The sequence below is a fragment of the Pipistrellus kuhlii genome, unplaced genomic scaffold, assembly GCF_014108245.1.
Source record: "Pipistrellus kuhlii isolate mPipKuh1 unplaced genomic scaffold, mPipKuh1.p scaffold_m20_p_9, whole genome shotgun sequence".
NCBI lineage: Eukaryota > Metazoa > Chordata > Mammalia > Chiroptera > Vespertilionidae > Pipistrellus > Pipistrellus kuhlii.
Window position 1 is genome coordinate 28,695,011 of NW_023425595.1, and position 26,683 is coordinate 28,721,693.

The following is a 26,683-nucleotide window of genomic DNA, read 5'->3' on the forward strand; positions in this document are numbered from 1 at the left end:
GTCAAAGCTTCTCTGGTTCCAGGAAGTAAACTGGTAGTTAAGTTCTAAAGTAAGTACAACTGAGTCTAAATAACAGCTTCCAATTTATACTGCATAATTGTTCTCCAGTTACTTAAGTTTTCTGTTCTTTAGTTCTCTCATCTGTAAAATGGGTATTGCTTGCTCCATAAAATTATTAGAAGAATCAATTGTTTTGATATGTAAAATACTTGGAGCATAGTAAGTACTCAACAACATTTAATGATGTTGGTAATATCAATGATGATGATGCTGGAACAAGACCAGCAGGGGTAACCACCTGGCTGCAATAATTGAGGAATAAGATGCAGAGACTATCAATGGATTCTTAACCAGACTTTCAACCAATCTTTCTATAGTCACCCCCCACTCCACAACTCTGCCTTTAAAGGAACTCAGTGCCTCCAATTCCTAAGACTTTTTAGGTCCTGAGGGGCAAATTAGTTTGCTTCTTGGAGGCTTTCTCTCTAAAAGACTTCACTTCAATGAATAGAGTCCAAAATTCCCTGTAAATTCCCTGTATTTTCTTGTTGAGGTGCCTATGTGCCCCATTATGAAATCCATCTTCCTCATTAGCCCCTGTGGTACCATTTCAGGGTTTGAGAAGCAGTAAGATCTAAAAAAATGTTTATTAAATAGATCAATACAGGCAGCAAGGAAGAATTTTGGGGATACAGAAGAAGGAGAGGCTGACTAGAAACATTACGCGAGTGTAGTATTTTTCAGCTGTTCTTTGGAGTTTTTAAGGGAACCAGGCAAGCAAAGTAAGGAAATGCCGGGGATACAACAAATGATCTAGTTTGAAGGAACTCTGGTAAGACAAGATTTGCGGGGCCTTGAGGTCTTGGAAAAGAGTTTGACAGTTGTTCTGAGGAGAAAGGGGAGTTGCTGAGACATTTTAATCTGGGGAGAGAAATCATTAGACCTGCATTTTAGCATCACCTTGCTTTGGCCTCAGGTGGAGAAAGGATGCGAAGGGCATGGGGATGGCGGACTGGAAGATTGTCAGTTTGTTGAAGTAATGAGGAAATGGCTGATGTGGACTGGGGTGGGGAGTGAGCAATGGTGGTTAGCAGGAATGGAGAGGAGGGCACGCAGTGTGGGTTATTCAGGCAGCAGGATGCACAGGGCAGGATGCACAGGTGCAGGCCAGGAGATAGGGGCAGGAGGAGTTCCTCATTGGCTGGGCGTGCGCGGTACCGCTCAGTGAAACCTCGCGGGAGGAGCGGGTCAGCTCGGCTCCGCGGCGTGGGTGGTGCGGGCGCCGAACTCACGTGTCCCTCGCGCGTCGCCGTCGGCGTAACCCGTCGTTCGCTCCGAGGAGGCCGCTCGCAGGCGCCGCGATTCCGCTTCCGGTTCGTGTCCGCACCCGTGGCGAGGGCGAGCGGCCATGGCGTACTCCACGCTGCAGAGGGTGGCCCTGGCCTCGGGGGTCGTCCTGGCCGTGTCGCTGCTGCTGCCCAAGGTCTTCCTGTCCCGCGGAAAGCGACAGGAGCCGGCGCCGGCGCCCGGAGGTAAGCGCGGGCCGCTCCCCAGAGGCGCCGGCATCCCCGCTACCTGGAGGGATGGGGTGAGGCTGGAGTCTCCGGTCCCCACCTGCACAGCCGCAAAGCCGGCTGGGGAAGGCAGACCCGCGGCGTTTGGGGGGTGCCAAGCCCCACAGTGTCCTTGGTGTCAGTGGGCAGGGGCCCCCCTCGCCCCACTCCCCTGCGCCCTGTGCCCCCGACGCTCCCTCCAGGGCCAGGACTGCGCGCTCACGCCCGGCGCTCCGAGGGGCCTGCACGCCAGCTCCTCGCTGCCCCTTCTCCTCACAGGCTTAGCGCATCTCAGGCAGGTGCTTTGGGTCAGGAGGGCTCCCTCCTGGGATCCCTGTGTAGGAGGTTTCCGTGTGCTCTCTTGTGCTTTTGTGTGTAATAAAGTCCATTGGAATTGGTGTTATTCACCTTGACTCCTTGTGTGGTTTTAATTGGATGTTGGGGTGCTCACAGCTTCGGGCTTTGTGGGTGTATGTGTGTGCCTTTTAAAATATACAGGTGGCATACCTTGTAGATATTGTGGGTCCGCTTCCAGACCACCCCAATAAAGAAAAAGCGAGTGTCGCAGGACACCGGTCGTGGTGGGGTTTTTTGTTTGTTTTTGTTTTTGTTTTTTGCTGGTGGAAGGTCTTGCCTTCAGTTTGTTTTTAAAAAAGAAAAAGCAACACCTGGGAAGGTCAATAAAGCGAGGTATGCTCGTGACTTGATTTTAATCCAAGTGTTAGTTTCTGAAGTGAACAAGTCATGAAGGTCTCTTTTCTTAATTTGTTGGTCCCTTGTTAGTGACATGATGTCGTTGACATCTTGTTTAAAAACCCACCTTGTTGGTTGCACTCCGGGGCTTTTATGTAATGAATGAGTGCAAAGGTGAATGCCTAAGGCTGGGAGAAGGAAGGACAGGTGATGAGATGCTACTGTAACTGTCTCCTGTACATTATCTCTGCAACATCCTTAAGGCGTGGTATTATGGTCTCCAAACACTTCCACTAATGCTCAGCCTGTTGGTTATTGGACAGCTCCCTTTAAACTGGAATCCATTTCCCTCTAGTAACTAGAGTCTAGTTGGTGCAATTAAGATTATTTTTTATTATTATGAATGATGCTGCTGTTAATGTTTGTGTACATATGTGTTTTCTTTTCTCTTGGGAATCAAATGTGAACATTTTAATGTGGCTGGAACTAACTGGAATTTCAGGGTCATGTGATTTATTACTTTCTGTTTGAAGAAGTTCTAGACTATTTTCCAAAGTGGATGCACTGTTTTATATTCCCACCAGCAATGTATGAGGGTTCCAATTTCTCCACATCTTGCCTACATTTGTTATTGTTTGCCCTTTTGATTATAGTCATCTTAGTGGGCGAGAAGAGGTATCTCCTTGTGGTTTTATTTGCATTTTTCTGATATTGAGCCGTTTTCATGTGTTGATTGGCTATTTGTATATTTTTGGAGAAAATTCTATTCAGATCTTTTGCCCATTTTTAAATTGAGTTACTTTTTTATTATTGAGTTTTAAGAGTTCCTTTTATACTAGATACAAGTCCACTATCATACATGATTAGCAATTATTTTTTTCCATTGAGTGGATTGCTTTCATTTTCTTGATGGTGTACTTTTAGGGAGAAAAGTTTTTAATTTTGGTGCAGTCCAGTTTATTTTTTATTTTGTTGCTTCTTCTTTTGGCTCATAATTAATCATTGCCAAATCCAGGATCATGAAGATTTATGCCTATGCTTTCAAGTTTTATAGTATTTGCACTTACATTTAAGTCCTTGATCCATTTTGAGTTAATTTTTGTATACAATGTTTAGTAGAAGTCCAGTTTCATGTGGATATGCAGTTAGTTGTCTCAGCAAAACTATTCTTCTTACATTGAATGGCTTTGACAACCTTATCTAAATTCAGTTGAATATAAAAGAGAGTTTATTCTTGGAATCTCAGTTCTGTTCCATTGATATACATATATTGATATATACAGAGTATGGCAAAGTAGGTTTACATTGCTTATATGGAAAATATACAATAATTAATAAATAATAATCCTATATAATAAAAGGGTAATATGCAAATTGACCTTAATGGCAGAATGACCAGAATGACCGCTGGACCAGTCACTATGAGGATCACTGACGACTTCTAAGTCCCTTTCCCCGATCAGCAGTCTCCAGTCACCTGATGGCGAATGGGGTACTCGGGTTGTGTGGTGGGGGACACGGATGGCACCAGGCCAAAGCCCCTGCTCCATGATCACCCCACAACAGAGAGTCACTTGCAGCAGGGGCTGGGCCAGCAAATGGATGGGAACAGCCGACCTCTCCGTCCCTTCCCCTGGCTGTCAAGCACCAATCACCTGATGGCAAGTGAGGAACCGGGTGTGGGTGGCGGCGGGGGCGGGTCCAACTTCGGACAGCTAGGAAAAATGGCCCTGATCGCAGGCCAGGCCTAGGGACTGTACCCGCATATTTGTGTGCTGGGCCTTTAGTAAAAGAAGAAACTCTGTTTCACATACTGTACACCTACTTTTTGCCCCACTCTGAGTGTGTGTGTGTGTGTGTGTTTGTGTATGCAGTACCACAGTCTTAATTACTGTAGCATTGTAGTAAGTTTTGAAATTGTGAATTCAACTTTGTTTTCTTTCAAGATTGATTTCTGACACCTAGGACCCATCATTTCCATATAAATTTTAGAATCAGCTTGTCAATTTTTGCAAGAAAAAAGAAAGGAAAAGAAAAATCCAGCTTGGATTTTACTAGATTGTGTTGAATCTATAGATCAATTCGGAGAGTACTGCCATCTTAACAATATTAAGGCTTTCAATTTATGAGCAAAACATTTGTATAAGTTTTTTAAAATATATTTTTATTGATTTTTCACAGAGAGGAAGGGAGATGGAAGTATTCTTTTTGTGTTATAGATTGAATTAATTTTATTTTAGATTGTTTGCTAGTGTATAGAAATACAATTATTTTTTGTGTATTAATACTATATCCTGCAACCTTGCTGAATTATTTGCTCTAAAACACAATCATGTCATCTGCAAATAGATACAGTTTTACTTTTCTTTCCAATCTGAATGCCTTTTATTTCTTTCTCTTGTTTAACTGCCCAGGCTAGAACCTCTCTAGTACAATGTTGAATAGAAGTGCTGTGGGCTTTTTATGGATGCCCTTTATCAGATTGAAGAAGTTCCCTTCGATTTCTAGTTTGTTGAGTGTTTTTTATTATGAAGGGATGTTGAATTATTTAAATGCTTTTTCTAGGTCAACTGAGATGATAATGGGGTTTTTGTCCTTCATTCTGTTGATATAATGTATTACATGATTTATTTTTGGATATTAAGTCAACTTTGCATTCTTTGACTAAGTTGAGGTGCTATCTCTTAAAGTGTTTTTATCACCCAGAGTAAGAAGGGCATTCTAATCAGAGGGAACATGAAAAAAAAAAAAATTTAGAGCCCTGAAATGGCTTTAGAATTGTAAGAGATGAGACAGAGAAATTGGAAGGGCCAAACTGAAGTTTGTTTTTTTCTGCCATACCTTAGGAGTTTATATTTTAAAATATTTTAAAATATTTTACTGTAGAGGTAGAGGAGGCCATTGTAAGCTTGCTGCTAAGTAGGAGACATCCAGTCTGGTTTTGGAAAAGATGCCCTGGCAGCAGCAGAGAGACTGCATTGTGAGGATCTCTTCAGAGAGAGGGTTGTTGCAGGATTCCAGTGGAGACATCATGAGCTTCATTAAGCTGGTCAGTTAGGAATACTCATGACGACAGACAGAAAATTCAGCTGTAACTGTACTCTTAAAACAGAAAGGGAATTTATTGTCTTAGAAATGAGAAGACTCTGTGTTAAAACTGGCCTCCAGTGCTGTTTGATCCAGAGAGTCACAATCTCATCAGGGCTGCAGCTCTGATTTTTCTGTGTCCTTTTAATTCTGGGCTCCTTCTGAGGTTGGTTCTATCCTCTGACTGTCCTCTCAGGATAGCAACAGTGGTTGCCATTGTTCCAGCCACCACTCTGTCTATTCAGGGAAAGAGTGTGCCTTCTCTTTTAAATTCTTCCTTCAGTCCCACCTCACTCTTACTCTCCAGTAGTTCCAACTAACTTATCCACCCATTTTGATGGCTTGAATTAAGTTATTTGCAGTGTGTGGATGGGAAGAATATGCTGATTAATTGAAGTTGAGAATGATTGCCAAAGGGAGATGGGGTCCGAGAGGAAGAAGAGTAAATAGAACAGGGGAGGCTATCAGCGGTGGGTAGGAGAACAATAATAAAATGCATTTTTAAATAGGATTGGAAGGTAAGGGAGAAGGCGGTATCTTGGATTATTCTCAAGTCGTTGTTTAGGTGAATAAATAGATAGTGATGCCCTTCACCAAAATAGGAATGAAGGAAAAGTGGATTTGAGGGGAAAGATGATGAGTTCAGGAAACTGAGGACTAGTATCATGTCCCCTTCTTTACTCTGTTTTCTTACTTTGACATCTCAAGCTCCCTCTTCCATTCCTCATGTGACATATATGTGACATAGTTGCAAGTATCTCAACATCGCCTCTTAGAAAGTAAATAATAGCATGTGTAAACCAATTAGCTCATGGAAGAGCAGCCTATCGCCTCTTTTTAAAGTCCTATGTGTAATGCACCCTGGGGGATTGCTTTAGACTTTTGGCATTTTTACTTGCTGATCTTGCTGTATATTAGAATCCTAAGGTTTTTAAAAGATAGATTTTTGTTTGTTTTGTTCTATTTACTTCATGTTTTGGAGCTAAATATATACTTTATAGTCTTCCCTGTTGCATTTTACCTGTTTAAATTTGGTCTATAATTGTAGCCTCTTGAAGTTATTTCAGAGCATTCATTTTTCCATTTAGTGTATTTATTTACCATCTCTCTCAGCTATATGCCATTCTTGATTCTTTAAAACATCTTTTGTTTGGGACATTTTCAAACCTAAGCAAACGTAGAGTGAGTAGTAAAATGAATCCACATTACCCTGCTTCAACAACTATCATTTTGTGTCATGGGTATCTCTACCTACTTTCCCCCCTATACACTTGGTTATTTTAAAGCAAATCCCAGACATTGGATTATTTTACCCTTAAATACTCAAGGATAGAGTATATAATTCTAAAAACACAATTTTTTTAAAAAACATAGCCACAGTACCATTATCACACATAAAAATCAATCTATAATAATAAAAATGTAATATGCTATTTATACTGGACGTCCTTCTGGATGAAGCCGGAGCTGTGAAGGAAGCCCAGGTCCTAGGTGCCAGAGGAAAGCCGGTACCAGCAGCTGGGAGAAGGAAAGTCTACTCTTGCACAAATTTCATGCATTGGGCTCTAGTAATTTCATAATATCATTAAATATCCAGTCAGTGTTCAAATTTCTTTCACTGCCTTGTGATATTTTTTTCACAATTTCACTCTTGATTATGACCAGTAAGTCTTTTTGATAGATCACGCAAATTATTTTCTTAAAATATCAGTCATTTGAAACTGCTGTTAGGATTGCACCTTTTGTGAAGAAGTTATTCCACCAGTTGGTCATTTGATTATTTTATTCCACATTACTGTCTGCTTTAGACTTTGATCTGCCTGCTTCCTCCCTTCCCTCTTCAGTCCATCCTCAATAAGGCAGCTATGTTGATCCTATCAAAGCCTAAGTCTGTCTCCTCCACAGTACCCTCCAGTGGCTTCTGGCTCACTCAGATGAAAAGACAAAATCTGCACATGACCTAAAAGGCCCTACGTAGTCCTCTTCGCCATTCTTTCTACTTTTCCTGCTTTCTCACTTTGCTTTGACCACACTGGCCTCCTCCTCGCTGTTCTTTAGCATGCCAGGCATGCTTCCACTTCGGGGAATTTGCATTTGCTGTTTTCTCTTGGCCTGTAATGCTCTTTTTTAAAATATCCATCTGCCTTTCCTTAATCTTTTATTAGGCCTTCACTTGAAAGATATCTCCTGAGCCTTCTCTGGCCACTTGAGCTAAAATCAACCCCAACACGTACCATCTCTTTTGCCTGCTTGTTTTTTTTCTCCTTAGTATTTATCACTATCTTGTTTATTATCTATTTTTTTACTTACAAAGGAGGTTCTATGTGGACAGGGATTTTTGTTTTGTTCATTGCTGTAGCTCCAGTTTTAGACCATGCCTGCACATAATAGACAATAAATATTTACTAATGAATGAAAGAATGAGTAAATTGAGTGCTTAATGAATGCTGGCTCCTAGGGATTATGGCTTCCTCTGTTAGCATTTGTAAGCCATTACCTTTTTACTGTTATTATTATATTCTTTATGGTTATATAAATTATTATGTGTGCATGTATGGACTATTATGAATCCAGTAAATTATATTAATGAGTTTTAAACGATAGGGGGAAATCATATGCTACATGTGAAAAGTAAAGATATACTCAATATTTATTTACCAGAAAGAAATGGGTCAACATTTTAATGGTGGTTATTTCTGAATGAAGTATGGGTGGTTGTTACTCTTTACACTTTTTTGTACTTTCTCAATTTCCCATAGGCGTGCATTTATTTTCTAATAAGGAAAAAAATACTATTTTTTCCCTTCTTCAGCCACTCCATCATAAAATGGAAAAGTCCATTTTAGAGTCTAACTTACTCACTTCTCTGTAGTTGAAAAGTCACCCTTTACTTTCTACATTTTTGCAAACTGGAACAGTAGTTATCTATCTCCATTCTCTCAAGATTTCTCTTTTTATTGATATAATTTCTTTAAATTTTTTTTTAGTTCAGTGACCTTATTTGTAAGTGTTCTCAATCTTCTTGGTAGAAATTATTTAGTGAATAGGCTTGAATTTATTCTCTTCACCCATCTGGGACTTTATTTTATTTCCCATTTAGGATTGTTAATTCTCTTCCATTTAACACAAAATTTACTCCCTTTGATAGAGAATATGGAAGGAAAATAAGTATTAAGAAATTCTGCTCACTCAGCATTACATTTTATTATCAGGCAAGTTGCTCTTTGCTCTAAAGTCTAAACATACCCTTTTGCTACCCTTTTTGTAGATATTAATTTATTTTGGATCTTGACCTCCTCATGTGGTTCTTCCACGTCTTGCTACTCTTTCTTGCTGATTGCTTTTGTGTCTTTCTGTTCATCTTTCCTCATTTTATTTTTAAAATTTTATTATTTTTAATCATATTTTATGTTTCAATTATGGATGCCATATGCTATTTATTAGTTTCAGGTGTATACCCCAGTGATTTACCCTGATAAATCTTGCACATACAGAATCATTAGAATATTTTTGACTGTACTCCCTATGCTGTACTTTACATCCCCATGACTAATTTGTAACAACCAATTTCTACTTAATCCCTTAACCTTTTTCACCCAACCCCTCATCCCTCCCTCCCATCTGGCAACTGTCAAAATATTCTCTGTATCTATGAATCTGTTTCTGTTCTGCTTGTATATTTTATTTTTTAGGTTTAATTGTTGATTGATATGTGTTTATTGCCATTTTATTGTTCATATTTTTATCTTTCTCCTCCTTCTCTTCCTCCTTCTCCTTCATCTTTTTAAAGAAGACCCTTTAACATTTCATGTAATACTGATTTGGTGGTGATGAACTCCCTTAGCTTTTTTTGTCTTGGAAGCTCTTTTATATGTCCTTTGATACTAAATGGTAACTCTGCTGAGTAGAATAATCTTGGTTGTAAGTCCTTGTTTTTCGTCATTTCTTGCCTACAAAGTTTCTGTTGAGAAATCAGCTGACATTCTTATGGTAAAACTCCCTTGTAGGTAACTAAATGCTTTTATCTTGTTGCTTTTAAGATTCTCTCTTTGTCTTTACCCTTTAGCTTTTCAATAATAATTTGTCTTGCATAAAGAAAATACTACACTTTTATTCAAGAAGTTCTTCATTTGTCCTCCAGCCACTGAGCAACAGGAATACACCTATAGTTGACAAGTTGGGTTTAGTACTTGCTGTGGCCAGAGAGAATGCACTCTGTGGAGAAGCATGCAGTATCTCAGTAAGAGAGTACTTGAAAAGCATTATTATTGGATTTGGGCTTAAAGCAAGTGATTTAGAGGAACGGTTGCCAACCTTTCGGACCACCACTGGTCTGCAGACCACCGGTTGGCGATCACTGCTCCAAAAGTTTCCTTAAACCAGCGGTCACCAACCTTTCAGACCTCACGGACCACCGTTGATTCTCAGACCACTGGTTGGCAACCGCTGATTTAGAGGAAGGTTTAAGGATGTGGGGCTTTGCAATGCTGTCAGGAAGTAGGGAAAGTTTAAAGGGAGGGCAGACTAGAGAAAGACTGCAGCTGTAATTGGTAAAGAAGCAGCAGTCAGCCGAAACCAGTTTGGCTCAGTGGATAAAGCGTCGGCCTGCAGACTCAAGGGTCCCGGGTTCGATTCCGGTCAGGGGCATGTACCTTGGTGGGGGTACATGCCCAGTGGGGGGTGTGCAGGAGGCAGCTGATCGATGATTCTCTCTCATCGATGTTTCTAACTCTCTATCCCTCTCTCTTCCTCTCTGTAAAAAATCAATAAAATATATTTAAAAAAAAAAAAAAAAAAAGAAGCAGCAGTCACTCATTTTCCAGGAGTGGGGCTGTTTGGTATTTGGCTGGGACAGTGTTCATGTTTTGTCTGTATTCAAGCAGGTTACTGAGTACTCTTTTTTTTCCCTCCCTCCCTCCCTCCTTCCCTTCCTCCCTCCCTCCTTCCTTCCTTTTTTTGTTTTGATCTATTGTTGACACATAATGGCCTGTCTGATCTTTGATGCCCTGAAATTGCTTTTTTTTGTTTTTTTGTTTTTGTTTTTAAATATATTTTATTGATTTTGTACAGAGAGGAAGGGAAACATCGATGAGAGAGAGTCATAGATCAGCTGCCTCTTGCACACCCCCTACTGGGGATATGCCCGCAACCAAGGTACATGCCCTTGACCGGAATCGAACCCGGGACTCTTCAGTCCCCAAGCCGACGTTCTATCCATTGAGCCAAACCGGTCTCGACTGAAATTGCTTGTTTAACAGGAAAACACCAATACCTAAATGTGAGTGCCAGACCACCTTGTAGCAACACCAGGGCCAAGCTGATAGTACTAGGGCAGCTTCTGAATGCCATAGGCTGCTTTTCTTTCTCTCAGATATGATTTGTAAGTTCTGTCAGCACCAAATAAAATTGGGTATAAATGGTGCTTAGTGGAAGACTTGACCTATTTCTGTTTCCCAGTCCATTCACATAGAGGCTATATGGCACATAAATATAACTCTTGAATAAAACCAGGTGTTATTGATGCAATAAAAGAGGTATGAGAAGTATGTTTTAAGTACTTGGGGAGAAGACACTTTGGGGTGAGGGCAATAGCCTGGGCCTTGAAAAATAGGCTGAATTTGGGTTATGTGGAGTTGGAGAGAAAAGCAAAACCACTGGAATACAAGGGCTTAGAGGCAAGAAATCACAGAGCACACTCAAAGCATGGTGAGGAGCCTCGTTAGGCTGAGTCAGGAGTATGTAATGGGAAAGAAGTGTGAGAGGGACTTTGGACTAGATTATGGAATTCAGGTTTTTTTTGAATTCTGTTTGTAGGGAGGGAACAGTCAGAACTTGTTAAACATCCACTGTGTGTGGTGGGTGCTTGGATTATGTTATTTTATTTTTTCTATAATCCTGTAACAATGCTGAGTAGATATTATTATTCATATTTTACAAATAATGAAAATTAGCTCTAGAAAGGTTCAGGATCTTAACTAATAACTCTGACCGAAAAGATGGTACTCTTTTTACTCCACTTTGTTGCTTCCTGATTAACATGCCCAGTTGTCATCAGATGGAACCATTGAAAGCTTTTGATCAGAAAAATAGCAAGACCAGTTAGAATTACGCTTCAGGAAGATTTCTCTGGTAACAAAACAGTAACAGTTAACATGTATAGAGTACATGGACCTTACCTATGCAATTTAGGTACATAAATATATTTTTAGTAATATCTAGGATGAACTGGAGGGAAGAAGCTGGTGAAAGATGAAGAAAGATCTAGTTACGTTAGCAGAAAACATCGAAGCAGTGGTAAGCAAAGTAGAGTTAAGAGGGGAATGCAAGAAGAGGCCCTTAGAGACAGTGGTGAGGAAACAGCTGTTGTCCCAGGCTCCACTTAAGTAATACTGAATTAAATATGGCCTCTACAATGCCCTCAGTATTTAGGGAACTAGCCCATTAAGGTCTTTCTTGTACTGTGTAATCAGAAATAAAAACACATTCAGTTCTTTATTGATTTATTTGCCCTGAGAATGAAATGGTTTAATGTTACTTTCAGAAAGCTCTTTTGTTAACAGTGCTAGAGTTTTTGTTTTTGTTTTGAGCAGCAGGAATGGTTATTAACAATGGAAAGTAGAGCTTCGCTCTGTAAAATCCATTAAGTTTTTAGTCAAGCTTAAATGACATGCTAAGTGAAGTATTAATAATTAAGTAAACCTATATATGGAGAAAGCTTTCAATAAACAATTAGGATTTAGTCAGGTCCCATTTTAGGGAATGCTTAAGTACATTTAGAGATAGTGAAAACAGCTGTTTTCTATTTTGGAAATGCTGCAATATTAATGTACTATTATCTTTAATGTTCTGATCTCTTTAGTTTTTGAAAGCATATTTTTAAAAACCCCACAAATTTTGTAACATAGCTAACTTCTCTTCTGCCAGCCTGTTTGCCCCCAACTTCCCTCCTCTGCCAGCTTGGTCACCCCTAACTGTCCTCCCTTGCAGGGTTGATCACCCCCAACTTCCCTCCTTTGCAGGCCTGGTCCCCCCCAACTGCCCTCCCTTGCTGGCCATCTTGTGTCCACACAGGGGCAGGATCTTTGACCACATGGGAGCAGCCATCTTGTGTGTTGGAGTGGTGGTCAATCTGCATATTTCTTTTTTATTAGATAGGATAATATATTTATAATTTATATTTTACTCAGTGGTTTTACTTTGGTCATCTTTTAATGTAATTTTTTATCTTTTAAGTTTTTCTTTTTGTGAGTTCCTGTTTTTCTATTGGGTTTCTTGTGATGTTCATATTTAATTGTAGAAATTTCTTGTCTATTCTAGTATTTTAATCCCTTGTCAATTTTGGATGTTGCAAAAGCTTTTCCTTGTCATCTATCTTAACTCTGTTCATGGTATTCTTTATTGAACAGAAATCTATAATTTTGTTGAATGTAAAGCTTTTTACTGTACAGTTTGTATTTGTAGAGTCTGATTTATGGAGTCTTTCTGCTCTCTAGTGTTCTCTGCTTTATAAAGTTATCTCCCTGTGGTTTTACTACATAAGCCTGTTTACATGGCCTTTTGAAGAGACGTCTTTCCTTTCTCACCTCTGGCTCTCAGGAGGTTTGGCAGTTGGTGTTAATGTTTGGCTACTTCTCTTCTGATGCAGGAAAATAAATGCAGGAAAACTGATGCACTCCCCTTTCTGTAAGCCCTGCTCTCGCTCACAGAGAAGAACTCCTTTGACTCCGTTTGTACTGCATGTATCCTGCGTTGTCAGCTACTGCTGACCAGAAAGGGGTGCATACCTACACAAGCTGAGTATTCATCTCCCTCCAGGAATTTGGAATTAGGTCCACTCTCTGCTGGCCTCTTGAAAGACATGCAAATGAGGGGTTTGGGGATAACTATTTTCTCTCATGTTTTCAGAGAAGCTAAAGAAATGGTCTGCAGAGAAAGAGTGAAGATATGCACAGAGAGAGAGAAAAAAAGAAAAAGGAAAAGAAAGAGAAAAGCCTTTTGGCCCCATAGAAAGGGAAAAAGATGAGATAGAATGTGAGAGTAGCTGTCCTGGATCCTGATGGCTTTCCAGTTTCTAGTTCTATTCTCTTCTGAGACCAGATTGCATGATCTGTACTAGTTAGGGGTGGCTAATTGCTGTGACAGACTCCAAAGTATACAGTGGCCCTAACCTACTGGAAGTTATTTCTAAGTTGAAGGCTCTGTACCACACAGGTGGCTAGGAGTCCAGGTTGATGGAGGTTCTGCCGTTTTCATCGTCACATGACTTTCGAGGTTTCCCTAGGTGCCAAGCATCCAGCTGAAGGGAAATGAACTTGGAATTTAATACATGGAAAGTTGATTAGGCCAAGCCTTGAAATAGCACATTTCCCTCACAGTTCCTTGGCTGGAACTCAGTCAAATGGCCACATTTAATTGTATGGTAAACTGAAAACTGTCTAGTTGTGGACCCAAAAGGAAGGGAAAAATGGGTTTGGTGAACAGCTAGAGGTTGCCACATCGTATTATCAGTGTGATGCTTCTATATCCTTATAATCAAGTACCTGATTTTTCCTTAAACTTGTTTGAGTAGCCTTTTATTATTTGTACCTTAATGCATTAGGTGTTTTCATAACAGCCATATTTAAAATAGTAGAAGAAATAAAGACTGATTAATTTATTTTCTCAGGAAAATTGGGCCGATTTCCTCCTATGATGCATCATCACCAAGCATCCTTAGATGGCCAGACTCCTACAGCGCGCGCCCAGAGGTCTCACCTTGCAGAGGCCTTTGCAAAGGCCAAAGGATCAGGTGGAGGCATTGGAGGAGGAGGAGGTAGTGGAAGAGGCCTGATGGGGCAGATTATTCCAATCTATGGCTTTGGGATATTTTTATACATACTGTACATTCTATTTAAGGTAAGTGGAATCATCTTGATCAATTATATCAGTGACAATCCAATATTATCGTAATAAAAATCATTGTTGGTATTGCAACCCTTTACAGTTCATAACCCTTTTTCAAATCTATCTTTTTAAACTTTGCCCCTCTTTATAAGGTACTTAGGATAGATATTATCCTAGCCTAAGTTTTACAGATGAGAAAATCTTCACTCAGAGCTTAAATGATTTGTCCAAAATTCACAACTGACACTGCAGAAATAGGACTTAAGCCTGGATCTTCTACTTGCTAATCCAGTTAGCAATAAAGTTAAAAGCCCTTGACTGGGCATATTTTCAAGCTGAAAAGGCATAAAGCAGCTCTTGCTGGAGTTTTAAGATTGTTGTTAGAGCTTTGTTGTTAGGATTGGCTCAGGGATTTTCAGGTAGCCGCTGTGAGGCCAGGTGATGACTATACCAACAACACTTTGTCCTCCTTCTCCCCGGAGTATGAAGTGCTGTTTTTTAACATCATCTTCAGTAATTCTTCTCAAACAGAACTGCCATATCCTGAAACTAAGCCTGCTATGTCTTAGTTCTGAGAGACATGGTTTGGGTCCTTTATAAGTAGACTGCTAGTTAAGTTCCTCCTCCAGCCCAACGTTGGCAGGCCATGGGCCTAGCTACCGGGGAAGAGTTTTACTTTGCCCTTCTAACTAGAGTAATAGGCGAGCTCCTCCTAGCCCGGAAATTCTGCAGGCTGCCTGAGTCTTCGGTGAACATGACCTGTAGAGACAGATATTTTTCCTTGTGCCTTGCTAATTTTTTTACTTGGAAAGCTATTGCTTGTTGTTGTTGGTGGTGGTGGTTTTGCTTTGCTTTTTTAGATATTTATCTAATGTTGCTACTCAAGTGGATTTCTGACTTAATTTTTGTCTCCCAGCCTTTTTTTTTTTTCCCCCCCCCCACTTAATATGAGGGGTTCCGTGACTTTGAGGTTCTGAGCTGCTGTTGATGTGCTGTACCTCCTTCACTTCTCAGCTTTCAAAGGGGAAGACTACTACAGTGAACCGGAAATGCTCTACTGCCACACCTGGAGACACCTGCAGGAAAATTAGTAAGTGCCCCTTTCAGAAAGGTCAGACAGCTGTAATGCAGCCAGAGGGACAATCTGGGTATGACCTAAAAGCATTTCTCAAAAGTTGTCCCAAATTATGCCATTTTTTACCTTAGCTCTGAGAGTTCCTGAAAGTTTCTGTATTGATATTGGCTTTAAAGGGAAAGATAGCTACAAAAAGTACAAAACTACGAGTTCACTTTTTTATGTTAGTAAATTAATATTTCACATTTGGAATGGGTTCCTGATCATGTCTAGGCTTCAGAATATTGGTAGCAAATATCCTTAATTCACAGAGAGGAAAAGCAAGGCAGAGATCAAGTCATTGCCAAAGTCAGTTATTAGATCCAGGGACAGAATTTAACACTTCAGGCTCTTGAAATGTGATCATCAAATGTTCACTAACAACTAGAATATTCTGTGCTCTTGGGGAAATGCAGTGTATATGGCATAGCTCTCCCTCTAAGAATTTATAGGCTAGGATGGATGTCAGGAAAAATAACTTGTGCAGAGTTGACTACCTAAACTCTTGGTTGGCAAACTGGGGTTCGCAAGCCACATGCGGCTCTTTGGCCCCTTGAGTGTGGCTCTTCCACAAAATACCATGGCCTGGGCGAGTATTTTGAAGAAGTGGCATTAGAAGAAGTTTAAGTTTAAAAAATTTGGCTCTCAAAAGAAATTTCAATCATTGTACTATTGATATTTGGCTCTGTTGACTAATGAGTTTGCTGACCACTGACCTAGACAGAAGGGATCTGCTAAAAGCCTTATAGGAAATCATGTCTAGCTGGGTGTCTGTGTAGGAGGCCTGCCAGCTAGAGGGGATGGCTTGGGTGAGATAGCCTCGCATAGGACAGCTGTGGGGAAGAAGGCCTGAAGAGTAGGAAGGTTAAGCCATATTGCTGAAGGTCGTTGAGGCCAGATGGCTTTATCCAGTGGATCTTGAAGTCTCATCAGAGGTTTTTAAAACAAAGACATCAGCCAAATGAGGTGAGGCTGGACCACAGAAGCATCTGCCCTCGGCCATGATTGCTTTCTGTGTTTTTTCCACATTCTCTATGGAAATAAGTATTTCAGTCACACTCTACATCCTTTTTATAAATCTTACATATTCAGAGACTTCTTTAAGAGAGCTACTGTGTTCTTAATTGAGATAATGTCTAACAGTGATGGTAAATACATCAGTAAAATCATTTTTAAAAGATTTGTGGACTCTTTACCAGTAAATTTGAGAAGCAAATTCTGTATCCTGTCACATAATGCATTTAAAACAGAAAGAAGTAAATAAAATGAATTCCTAAGAGCAGCTATTTTATAATGTAGTAGCAGTTATATTAGCTCCTTATCCTTCAATTTTGAATCATGCAGAAAATAAAAATAACTTAAGCATTTATGTAGCACAGTCCTCCAGACACTTTATAGATGTTAACTGCATGAATAAGAATATGGTCCAGAAGTATTAAAAGGCCTTTGAAATGCTATATCTGCAGTAACTCTTTGAATATATCTGGGTGGAGGATAGCACTGGATATGACACAGAAAAACTAGATTATCTACACAATGAACAACATTTTATTTTCCTACTGCCTTAAAGTTCATTTCATGTGCTGATTGGGTGATTTAGTTTTTCTGTTCTACTTTTAGGGTCTTATGTTAGTTGAGAAAACTACTTCTAGGAGGCAGGGTTGCACCATATGACTGGGTGCAGTCACTCCATATGACTGGGACAGATAATCTCGGGCAGAGAGGTCTCAAGATTTCCTCTATTAAGGAAGCATGACATTTAAACTGTTACTTCTAGATAGGTTTTTAACTTCGTGTGCAGGTGAAATATTGCTCATTTCACTTAGTTTTCTAAAGTACCTTATATATTTGGTTCTTTACTCTTGAGCATTATTTTGATTAGAATAGCCAAGTATCAAAACAACCTAAGTGTCCATGGATAGATAGATGAGTGGATCAAGATATGGTACATATATACAATGGAATATTGCTCACCCATAAAATATAATGAAATCTTGCCATTTTAGATAACACAGATGGACCTAAAGGGTGTTATGCTAAGTGAAATAAGTCAGACAGAGCAAGACAAATAACTATATATAGACTAGAGGCCCATTGCATGAAATTCATGAGAAGTGGCGGCTGCCAGCAGGGGCCTCCCTCCCTTCCTCTGGTCACCTGCCTCTGCCACCAGCCAGGGCCTCCCTCCCTTCTCCTGGCTGGCCACACCCACTGGATGAACTCCCAGACAACCTCCTGGTCGAGGGGACAATTTGCATACTATGCTTTTATTATATAGGATTTTACTTATATGTGGAATCTAAAAAACAAAGCAAATGAACAAACAATGCAAAAACAGAAACAGTTTCATAGACCTAGAGAAAAACTGATGATTTCCAGAGGGGAAGGGGCTGGGAAAAAGGGAAGAAAAGGTAAAGGTGAATAAGAGGTATAAAATTCTAGTTATAAAAAAAGTCATGGGGTTGTAATGTATAGCATAAGGAATGCAGTCAAAATATAATAACTTGGTATAATGACAGCATGGTGATCACTGCGTTGGGTGTATTAATGTAGAGTATCAATGTTATACACTTGAAGCTAATATAATGTATATATTAACTATATTTTAGTTTTTAAAAAAACACAGGAAAAAGGGGTATGTTTATATTCATTTCTTCTTTGATGACTATAAGGGTATGTTTTTCAGTCCTATATTTTCTTAGCTGGTCCTACTGTATATCTATGCATAATAGTAATTTGTTCATCACTCACTAAACATGTATCCTTTAGATCTTGGCGCCCAAACCACAGCACCTTCGTATCCTGATTGGATTAGCTGGAGAAACTCTTAAATCTCTTCCCTGAGCCTCAGGACCAGCCTGGATTACTGTAGAGTGTCACCGCCAGCCATGTCTCAGAAAAGAGCTTAGGGAGTTGTGTATGATGGTTCTTAGATCAATACTTGTTTTCCAGCCAATTTTGAGCTTGTTCAACTGCAAGAAAAACTGAAGGAGACAGAGGAAGCCATGGAAAAATTAATTAATAGAGTGGGACCTAATGGTGAAAGGTAGGTTTTCAGACTATTTCTCATTTAGAGAATCAATTCAAGATTTTTCTCTTCTTTGATTTCTGGGCCACTTAGTTTCACTTTATGTAGTTGTCAACTTATTTGTCATTTGCATGTCACTTCCCTCAAAACATTTCCGTTTTCATGCTATTTAAGCAATCTCCAGAGCATATCTTCATTGTAATGCACACTGAGAGTGTCTGTGAAGGTCAAGGCGAAGCCCTTCTACACCTCACCTCCCCTTCAAGGGTGGCCATGCGGTCCCTGGCCAATCATGACATGTCATCTCCTTGGCTGCAGTGATGGGTTCAGTGGTATATACAGGACCCAAGTTGGGCCAATTGTACTTTCACCTAAAATTAGACCTTGAACCCAGTGAAACCTGAACTGAAAGCTTTTCATATTAACTCACCTTGGCAACAGTCCCTAAAGAAATTATACATTTGCTCCTGCTCCCTAATCTCTAGAGCTGCTCTCCCTCCCACCTTCTTGAATCCTGGATCTTCAGCGATTCTTCTCATATTGTGAGCTATCTCACATCCTCCCAATAAATTCTGCTACCTCCTCCAAATACAATTTATTTGAAGATGGCCTGCTTGTAACCAAAGAATCCTGATACAGCCCATGATTTTTTTCTCTCCATGGAGTCCCATAATTTGGCCCAACTAGGACCTGCATTGGAAAGGTGATTTAAGATTAACTTCCATGTAGTGGCAAGGACTCCAAGTGGAAGTGCTCAGGGGATAACGAATAATGAGACTGGCTTTGTGTGAAAAGTCAAGAGCAGAGGTAGAGTTTGGATATCATCTGCGTAGAGGTGATGGTTTAATCTGATACTGGGTCAGCTTCCTTAGGTCGTGTTTGTAAGAGTAGAGAAATGAGGGCCCTAGGATTGAGCCTTCATGACAACCATGTTTCAGGAATTGAGAGGAAGAAAGTGAGCCATGATCAGAGATAAGAATGGTTAAAGAAATGGGAGGAATACAGGTGTCTCAGTAGACAAGGGAGAGAACATTTCAAGAGGATGGTGCAGAGAAGTTAAGAAGAATGAAATGTAAGAAAAAGACTTGGACTTGAGAGTAAACTGGTCATTGATGACTTTTGCAAGCTTTGATAAAATGATGGAATGGAAGCCAGATTTCAGGGAGGTGGAGAAAAGGGGTTGTGAGGAAACGGAGCAAGCTAACACATGAACACTTACAGTGTTCATGGCACTGTGCCTATACAGTTGTAGTTATCACTGTCTTCCAGAAGTAAGCTATGATGAGACAATAAGGAATCTATGAAAATCTTCTTTGTGATAAATTCAGAAGGCAGAAATACAGATACATCCCAAAGGTGGGCCATGATGAATTGCCTGATGCATGACATGGGCAACATTAATAGATTTGTTCAGAAATGAAAGATGCTTTAGTTTGGAATTCTCTGAGAAAGCTGCTCTTGTTTGTTTCTGCTTCTGCTAGCCATTCCTATTGTAAGATTCTGGTTTTTCATTAGTTAAGAGACAGAATCCAGTTCTAGATGGTTTGGCTCAGTGGATAGAATGTTGGCCCTCGGACTGAAGGGTCCCAGGTTCAGTTCCAGCCAACGGCATGTACCTTGGTTGCAGGCTTGATCCCTGGCTCTGATGAGGGCTCGTGTGGGAGGCAATCTACGTGTATCTCTTACATCGATGTCTGTCTGTCTTTCCCTCCCCCTCCTTCCCAGTCTCTCTAAAAATCAGTGGGAAAATAACCTCAGGTGAGGATTAACAAACAAAAAGAGAAAAAAAGAAACAGAGTCCAGGCCGTTTCACTCAGTAAAAATAAAAACCCATTGAGTACAGTCCAGGGAAGTAGCATGTGCAGCCCAAGAGCAAGAGCATTGTGATAAGCACATAGGCTCTGGTAGGTGGGAGTGACCTAACTGCCCCAGAAGCCTCCCCCCCAAAGTGGTCATTGTGAGAATTGGGGGTTATGTAGAGCAGGTGAGCAGTTGTGGTGAGTCAAGACTCCTGTACTGATGGGGGAAGAGCAGAGGTCTAAGAGGCCCAATACATTTAGCTGAATGTAGAGCAGACAAGCTGCTTCAGTTCAGGCTGAGAGGCCATTAATGTGGAAGAAGGGGAGCCCTGGTGGTGTTTTCCTCCCACTGAGGGCTGCAGAAGTGCACCTTTACTTTCTCAGTTACACCTTAACATTGGAGGGAGGAAACGCTGTTTTTTTCCTTATTGGTCAGTAAGGCTAAAGTTTGTTGGCTGAGCATAAAAAGGAATGCTGGCTCCCACTGGCTGTTCAGAAGGTATTATTTTTCCTTTATTAATGTTATGTTGATTTTGAATGCTTTGAGTTTTTAAGAAAGCAGGTAGCCTCTGTTAAATACTGCCACTAGATAAAACTTGTAGCAAAGCAGTTCTCGGTCTTCTCTATAGAGCCTTGCCTGCCTATGCATGTAATGCAGTGCTTCCTTCTAAAACAAAAACAAACAAACAAAAAAACACCACCTACCATTTTCCTTGAGCCCTTGCAGACATTTGCCCAGAGCCACCAGCTAAGTTGGGGACTCAAACCCAGGTCTTCTAAACTGTGGTACTTGAGCACTGTGCTTTAAGAATTGCACAGAGTCCTTTCAGAAGTCAGGAGACTTTAGTTTTAGTTAAAGTGCTGACATTAACTAGCAATAGAAATGTATAATTTCCCCTCTGAGGGTCTCAGTTCCCCCAGTGTCTGTGGTCTAGATAATTAATTTGTCAGAATGATCCAGCTCTGGAATTTTGGGATGTATCTGTATTTCTGCCTGAGTGTATGCAGCCTGGCAATTGTAGGGATGGCCTAGTGGTACGTTTCCCCCTAGTTGAGGCTAATGGCCCAGCACATTTTCTGTGATGACCTTGCGTCAGACAAAAGTGGCTTGCAGTAAATGGAGTGCAATGGAAAAATATTGAACCAAAAGCTGAGATATCTGGGGTCTGGTCCCAGTATTGACATAACTCATGTGGGACTTTGTACAATACCTTGATCTATTCTGGGCCTTAGTTTTCCCGTGCATAAAATCAAACCATTGAACTAATATGTGTAGTTACCAGCTATGCTGCTCTAGAATCAATTCCTAGAATTATCTGCTGTTGCTCACCTTCCTATTCAAGAGTCCAGACAGATCATAGTGATACTTATGTTCATTGCCAAGGAGTGTTTACCACTAAATGGTTGGACTGTCTGATATTTTCTAAGCAGAGTACAGACTGTGACTTCTGACCAAGAAAAACAGTTGCTGTATCAGCTCCGAGAAATCACCAGGGTCATGAAAAAAGGAAGATTCACTGACAGGCCCAGTCCAGAGCAAGAGGCTGAGGAGGCCCCTTACATGGAAGACTGGGAAGGTAAAGTGTCTTCTCCTTTCTCTGTTAGCTGTCAGCCCAAAAAAGAGATGTTAATTATTTTTAATCAGCTTTATTATTGAAGTATAACGTATATATAATAAAATTCACCGATTTTAAGGGTATGGTTGGATACAGATGTAGAGGTGTGTAATTACACCACAATCATGATACAGAACATTTCCATGTTCCCTCTCCCTCTGCAGCTGATTCCCTCCTTCTGCCGGTGGCTTAGTTTTCATATTTCATATCTTAACGAAATAGCGAAGTAGATATGGATTTATATTCAGAGATCTTAACTGCTATGTTACTTACAAGGGAAGAATGGAAGGAATCTTAAGTGTCTCCAGAAGAGGAGGGTAAATCAGATCAGTTCTGTAGCTGTGTGAGGGGATATTGTGCAGCCAGCTTAAAAATGACTGCTGACATGGAGAAATGCTCATTATATAATGTTGAATGAAAAAAAATCAGGTATAACATTTATATACAGGGTGATCCTTTTTTAAAAAAAACAACATATATATATATATATATATATATATATATATATATACACACACACACACACACACACACACACACACACGCTTATATATGGTAAAAAGGCAGAGGTAATACAACAAATTATCACAATGGGATTCTAGGTACTTTGTTTTCTTTCCGAAACTCGTATTTTCAAATTTTCCACAATGAGTCCCTATGACTTTTATAATGAGAAGAACAAACAATAAATGTAAAAAGAATAAAAATAAAAATAAATAAAAAATAGCTCCATACTCTACACATACCAAAAAGAACCCTTGCTTTTCAGAATTTGTAGGCAGAAGTGGTTTGCGTTTGGGTTGACTCTCCTGATCACTGTAATGTGCACATGGGTTTGGGATCCTCCAGCTTTGCCACACTGAGCAGCGAGCCTGCTGCTGCCAGCACGGGCATGGGCTCCAGCATGGCCCATCTGCTGCTCAGGCTGACACAGATTGATTTCATTTCACTCTCTAATTTGGCAACACTTTCTCTTACCTCATTATCTAGCTGGGATTCAGTAGCAGTGTTACTAATTTTTTTTTTTTTTTTTTTTACCAGTTTATTGTATTCTTTTGTTCCATTTTGTGAAGATGAAACCACCCATGGGAATTCTGTCTTCTGAAAACCCAGCACTGCCCTATGGGATCTTGGGCCTGTCTCGCTAAAGCATTTCTCTGTTCTGACACTTGCCAGCCATTTCAATAGTAGAAAGCTTCCTGGTGTATTTTTTCAGCGTTTAGCGTTCCTTCCTTCCACTCCACCCTCCATCCTCCACCCCCGAAAGAAGTGGAAATGGTTCCAAATAGAAATTACAAACAGTAGCCTTAAGCTGTGCTCTCTCCATCTGGTGTTTGGTCCTTTCTCTTTTCTACTGAAGGCTCCTGTTGTTTAATCCTAATGCTGCTGCAGAAGTGGAGGTGTGAGAATCACCCTCTGCCCCAAGCACCCTGCTTAAGAAGGGATTTCCATCTGAGGGGGTTTGAATTTCAGAGAGCACTGGATAGTCAGCCAGGCGCTTAAGAATTTACTGAAGTGAAACTAGAGCTGTTAGTCATCTGCGCGATTTCTTGATGGATTTGTTGGCATGGGATGGCTGCTGCCCAAGAAGCCTGAGTCTGACATTTTATTTTGAAGAGAGATTCTTTGTAAGACTTTGTGCTGCTTTTCTCTCTAGGTTACCCTGAAGAGACTTATCCAATTTATGACCTTTCAGATTGCATCAAGCGTAGGCAAGAAACAATCCTGGTGGATTACCCAGACCCCAAAGAGCCCTCTGCAGAAGAGCTAGCGGAAAGGATGGGAGTCCTGGAAGAGTCAGACCATTTGGGTTGGGAAGTGCCCACTGGCGGCAGAGCCCAGGAAGAGAATCCTGTTACTGCGTGTGACCCAAAGCCAGAGACATGTTCCTGCTGTCTTCAAGAGGAAGAGGACCCCGCCTTCTTGGTGGAGAATGCTGGGTTCCTGGCAGACAGTTACAGTGAGCAGGAGGACGGCACCCCAGAAGCGTGGCTGCAGGACTTCGGAGATGCGGGGCCGGGCATCGGTGCTGACAGAGCGCGTCCTGGGGGCACACTGAGGAAGCGGAACCCCCAGGGTTTAGAGTGAAAGCAGCCAGTTTGGTGACGTATTCATTACTCTGGTCTCAAGGTGACCTTTCTCTCCTCTCTAGATTGCACTCTTGGCCCTGTACTTCATTCTCTGTGTTTAAATATTATAGCCAATCAGGTCAGTACCATGGATATCATGCATCCTCCCCGGTGCTCACACACCTGTCACCTGTACAGCATCATAGAGATGAGTAGGAACACAAGATGGCTTTGCTCTTTCTCTCCCTGCCTTTCCTCCATCAGAGAACTGATCCACTGAGTAACTGTTTGCTCTGTCATAACTACAGATGGGACCACTCAAGGCAGAGGTTCGACTCCGTACTGGTGGTAACGGGTGGTTTACCTGTGAACAAACATCAGCTTCCACATGATAAGATTTTAAGGTTGCAAGAGTGAAGATTTCAGAGTCTGAGATGCCTTATTCTCTGGGCCTTGAGCAGGTTAGTGGTCCCCTGGTTCAAGGAAAGAACGTTTAGTTTTTTGGGGATGATGGAGCCAAAGCAGGACTCTGCTGCCCGAGCTGAAGTCACAGCGAGGGCCAGAGGACTCGCACTGACCTGGAAATAGGCCCAGGGGCCTGTTGGGGACAGTTTTACTCTGATACTGCCTGGCTCCCAGCTCCCTTTATCCCTGTGCTGCTTCACAGAACTGCTACACCCACCTCTTGGTCTCCAGCGGCCAGAGGAAGCGTTAGGTGGAGACTTTAGTCCCGGCCCTGCAGAGCCAAGGCGTGAGGCTGCAGGAAAGCCCGCCCAGGGGTAGTGGTCCTGCCATGAGATGCTCAAGGCCAGTGAGGGGAGTGGGCCCTGCACTGATGGACAGCCCTGGCCTCGAGGCACTTTCTGGGTGTTGTGCCCTCTGGGAAACTGGTTTCCCAACCACATGCACTGAAACAGAAATAAGGACTGAGCTTGTTGACAAAGTGCCAGCCCAACGGGGAAGTGGCAGTGTGTCTGCTGCGGAGAACCAGTGCAGCAGTGCCCAGGGGAAGAGGCGTGCATTTGCCTGTGTTCAGACATCTGGGTCCTCTGAGCGAGCTGGGGAGTAGGAAGTAGGTTAGGCCCGGAAGGATTTTGACCAAACTACAGGCCTGATCTCAAAGCTGCCATCTGTGTTCTTGAGACAGGATGAGTGAATCCATTTCCCATGGTAGACCCGAGGGTTTAAAGAGGATGCATTCCCGAGGACATTCCAAGTCATGAAATTTGCAAGATTTGAAAATTAAGACATTATGTAAAGGTAGATATGGCACAAGATGCCAGGAACATATTTAATCACACAAGCTGCTGTCAGAAGGTATGGGATCATATTAAGTTTAGCTACTATTAGACATTTATTGGTTTGTTTGTTTTTAATATATTTTATTGATTTTGTACAGAGAGGAAGGGAGAGAGATAATTAGAAACATCGATGAGAGAGTGTCATCTATCAGTTGCCTCTTGCACACCCCCTACTGGGGATATGCCCATAACCAAGGTACATGCCCTTGACCGGAATCGAACCCGGGACCCTTCAGTCCTCAAGCTGATGCTCTATCCATTGAGCCAAACCGGTTTTGGCTAGACATTTATTGTTAATGAACTGCAGAGAAGTCACTGAAGATTGAGTTTACAGAAAGCATACTGCATCTGTCTGTGTGTGGGACATTTGATTCACTTGTAACACATGCAGTTTAAAATGTACTGAAAACCATCTAGATGTAATGCTCAAGGTAAAAAATAACGTAGGTGCTCTACTGTTTCGATAAGTTGTTTTCCGTGTTATGTCCCTTCATTCACAGGGGTGGATTTATTAAGAGTTCTGGGTCCCTGTTTCGGATTTCTTTTTCTGCCTTAGGCTATGATTCCTGAATTAGAGATGCATGTTTCCTTCTAGTTTTCAACTCATTTATTCATCTGGCAGACCTTCCCAGAGGCAGGCAATGTGAACGGAAGGCTCAATTCCTATGTTTCAAAGACTCAGTTTAATGGGGGAAGCCTTATCCAATTTATTTTAATGAACTATAATAATAAAAGGGTAATATGCTAATTAGACTGGAAGTCCTTCTAGACAAACCCAGGGCTGGAGCGAAACAGGTGCTGGCAGCCGGGGGAAGGAAGGCCTGCTCTTGCACAAATGTTCGTGTATCGGGCCTCCAGTGCACTATAAAAGGACTCAAGCTCCTGAATTCTGCACGCAGCGCGATGGCAGTCATGAATCCACCCGTCTGCTCTGACTGGAATCTTGTCAGCTCTTTAAGCCTTCTGTCTGGGCTCTTGTCTCTAAAGCAAGGGTCTAGGTCTCCCAGGTGGTTATGAGTATTAAATGGCATCATCCGTGTCTGTAAACAGCCTTGGTCCTACATGACAGCCACTCAGTAAATGGTAGCTGTGGTTTTATGCTTGAACGAGACAGGGACCCAAATCTACAGGAAAACAGAGACCATATTTGCCAAAGTACTTCCAAGAAGCTTCACAGAGGGGATAGATCTTGAGGCACAGGAAGCACTTCTCCAGTGAACAAGGAAGAGAAGGCATCCTCGGACAAAGTACGTGGATGTTCAGGTATTTTGATGGGCTGCTATGGAAGGTGTTTAACAAGTCTTTATTTGAATGTTAATCTTTGGGGAAAACTGGCTATGGAAGGAGGTCCTGCCAGATGTACTCCAACCTCCTGATGCCTCTTGCTGCCCTACCCCTTGCTTGGCTTATTAGCAGGAATATATTTATAGCCCCAAAATTTTTTGTACTTTCAATCTTTTTAGATTAGGCAGCCGTAGCAGGAGGCCCGTTTGGCCTCTAGAAAAGGTGGTGGGGTTGCTCAAACAAGGTGTGGTCCAAA

General features: G+C 41.3%; 1 protein-coding gene across 7 annotated transcripts; it reads left to right on the forward strand.

Annotated features, from left to right (window-relative positions):
• The first annotated feature begins 1,308 nt into the window (after positions 1 to 1,308).
• On the forward strand, positions 1,309 to 25,194 carry RIC3 (RIC3 acetylcholine receptor chaperone). 7 transcript variants are annotated; one of them, XM_036426351.2, is made up of 7 exons: positions 1,313 to 1,532; positions 13,999 to 14,228; positions 15,231 to 15,306; positions 18,283 to 18,376; positions 21,586 to 21,734; positions 23,431 to 23,903; positions 24,151 to 25,194. In XM_036426351.2, exons 1-6 carry the CDS (start codon positions 1,409 to 1,411, stop codon positions 23,859 to 23,861), a joined length of 1,104 nt encoding a protein of 367 aa, XP_036282244.1. In that variant the 5' UTR covers positions 1,313 to 1,408; the 3' UTR covers positions 23,862 to 23,903; positions 24,151 to 25,194. The 7 variants fall into 7 exon arrangements, 6 of the variants coding, with proteins under 6 accessions (XP_036282247.1, XP_036282244.1, XP_036282243.1 ...); XR_006740806.1 differs by having other exon boundaries at positions 1,315 to 1,532; positions 23,431 to 24,624; positions 24,664 to 25,194; XM_036426354.2 differs by lacking the exon at positions 23,431 to 23,903 and having other exon boundaries at positions 1,309 to 1,532.
• The last annotated feature ends 1,489 nt before the right edge of the window (positions 25,195 to 26,683 follow it).